At 14.6% G+C, this 2,500-nt stretch overlaps 2 protein-coding genes across 2 annotated transcripts in view; one reads left to right on the top strand and one right to left on the bottom strand.

The window, feature by feature from the left end:
* Nucleotides 1-510: 510 nt before the first annotated feature.
* On the bottom strand, nucleotides 511-947 carry PF3D7_1340800 (mitochondrial pyruvate carrier protein 1, putative; the record flags this gene model as incomplete). The annotated part of the gene is made up of 2 exons (XM_001350096.1): nucleotides 511-734; nucleotides 851-947. 2 exons carry the CDS (start codon nucleotides 945-947, stop codon nucleotides 511-513), a joined length of 321 nt encoding a protein of 106 aa, XP_001350132.1.
* Nucleotides 948-2,282: 1,335 nt separating this feature from the next.
* Nucleotides 2,283-2,500, top strand: part of PF3D7_1340700 (ras-related protein Rab-11B) — a gene marked incomplete at both ends in the record, with an annotated part of 1,427 nt that continues 1,209 nt past the window's right edge. The window contains one exon of the mRNA XM_024473231.1: nucleotides 2,283-2,343. Coding sequence (XP_024328975.1) covers nucleotides 2,283-2,343 — 61 coding nt within the window. The remainder of the gene's footprint in view (nucleotides 2,344-2,500) is intronic.

Here is a 2,500-nt window from a genome sequence, read left to right as displayed (position 1 = left end):
TTTTTATCGTTCAGTATAAAAACAACAGAAAGTAAATATTTATTTTTTTATTAATTAAAAAAACATATGTTAACATATATATATAATATATATATATTTATTTATTAATTCCCTTATTATAATAATTATTATTAATATATATATATTATTTTAAATTGTATGAAGGCATGAATTTATAATAAATATATAATAAATATATAAATATATACCTGTATATATTTCTTATATATATTAAAAAAAAGGCTCTATTTTAATTAAAAAAAAAAAAAATAGTAGTTAAATAATATGATATGTGAGAATGTAAAACATATACAATATATATATATATATATATATATATATATATATATATATATATATATTATGTATACTAATGTTATATTATTGTGTGTTACAAAAAAAAAAAAATTTCTTTTTCTTTTAAAAAATGATAAAGCATAAGATTTAAAAAGGCCTTCCCTATACGTCCTGTTCATTTAACTTAAACTTTTTTGTTTCTTTTCCTTTGCTTTATTTTGCTGTTATTTTTATTTTTTGATGTTTCGTTTCGTATTTTAATTTTTTATATAATAGAATGCTCTGAACTAACGTATTAGTAGCATGACAAGAAAAAAGTAAATAATTTTTTGGTTTTATGGCGAGTGCATATCTCATAAACAATAAACTATATATTGTTAAAACGGTCGTCATTTTTTCTGATATATAAACGGGTTCTTTCTTTAAATCGTTGCATCCTAAGTCAAAAAAATGTAACATATAAAGGATAGGAATATATATATATAAATGTAAATGACATATTATATATATATATATATATATATATATATATTTATATTTTTTTAAAACCTACCGGCTATAACAAAACCCCAATTAGCTAAGGGAGCCCAAAGCATAATACTTAAAATATTCCTCTTAACATTATGAAAAAATGATCCTACATTAGACATTTTTTTTTTTTTTTTTTTTTTTTTTTCAATATGTATTTATTATATAAATATGTACTTTATCATATATTTATTATGAGTATGTCCATTTATTGTTATATTACATTTTATTATTTTTGTATAATTTGGTTATAAATTAGTAAGTTCAAATCGAACATTTTGGGTCTCTATAAATACAGAGGAAAATACACACGTATATATATAAATATATATATAATATATATATATAATATATATATATATATATGATATTTATATTTTATTTTTTTTAACAAATGAAAAGTATAGTAAAAATGTGTGAAATATAAAATAAGAATAATATAAAAATATATATAATTATTTATTTTTATTATGAACAAAAAAATATTTTATTCAAAGTCTAATGTAATAATATTATGTTTACACATTAAAAAAAAAAAAAAAAGAAAAGAAATACATAGGTATTATATATATATATATATATATATATATATTATATTTATTGTAAAATGTGAATTATCAATTTAAAAAAAAAATTTATAAATAAAAATATGATACACAATTTTTATATCCCAATCTTTAAATGATTTCTCATATATGTATGTACTATATATTAATATAAATTATGTATATATATATATATATATATATATATATATATATATATTTATGTATTTATTTTTTATTTTATTTTTTATTTTTTTTCTAACAATTTGTTCTTTGCTTCATCTAATTTATCATATTATATATGAACATAAAAGTCTTTTTTTTTTTTATTATTTTTTTTTAAAAGAAAAAATCACCATATAACTTGTGGTAATAATTAAACATATAAATAAATGAAAATAATATATATGTATTATTTTATTTTATTTTATTTTTTCTTTTTTGTGTATTTTAAGGTTAAAATATTATGTTATCATATATTTCATTAAAAAAACTGATAACATTTTTTTTTATTATTTTATTTATTTATTTATTGATTTATTTATTTTTTTTTTTTTTGAATAAAGGTATAATAAAATTTCCCTTCATAATTTTTAATTTTTTTGATATTAATTTTTACTCTTATTTAAGATCAGTAATAATATATATTCCTCCATTTATTATTTTTTAAAAAGAGGTAAAAAAAAATATAAAATAAAAAAGATAAAATATGTAAACTATTTTTTTAATAACTATATGTGAACGCTTATCCCATATGAGAAGGGAAATTAAATAAACAAACCAAAAAAAAATATAAAGACAAAATAAAGGAAAAAAAATAAAAATATATATATATGTATATATATATATATATATATATATATATATATATATATATATATATATATTTTTTTTTTTTTTTTTTATAGAAAAATGTCTAATGAAGAATACGATCATCTGTATAAAATAATTTTAGTAGGTGACGCAACAGTAGGTAAAAAAAAAAAAAAAAAAAAAAAAAAAAAAATATATATATATATATATATATATATATATATATATATATATATAATATATTTATATATATATTTATATATTTATATATTTATATTTTATGTTATCCTATGTGCTAGCTATATGTATGTAATATC

This window comes from Plasmodium falciparum, assembly GCF_000002765.6.
Source record: "Plasmodium falciparum 3D7 genome assembly, chromosome: 13".
Taxonomy (NCBI): domain Eukaryota; phylum Apicomplexa; class Aconoidasida; order Haemosporida; family Plasmodiidae; genus Plasmodium; species Plasmodium falciparum.
This window is presented reverse-complemented; position numbering and strand designations above follow the sequence as displayed.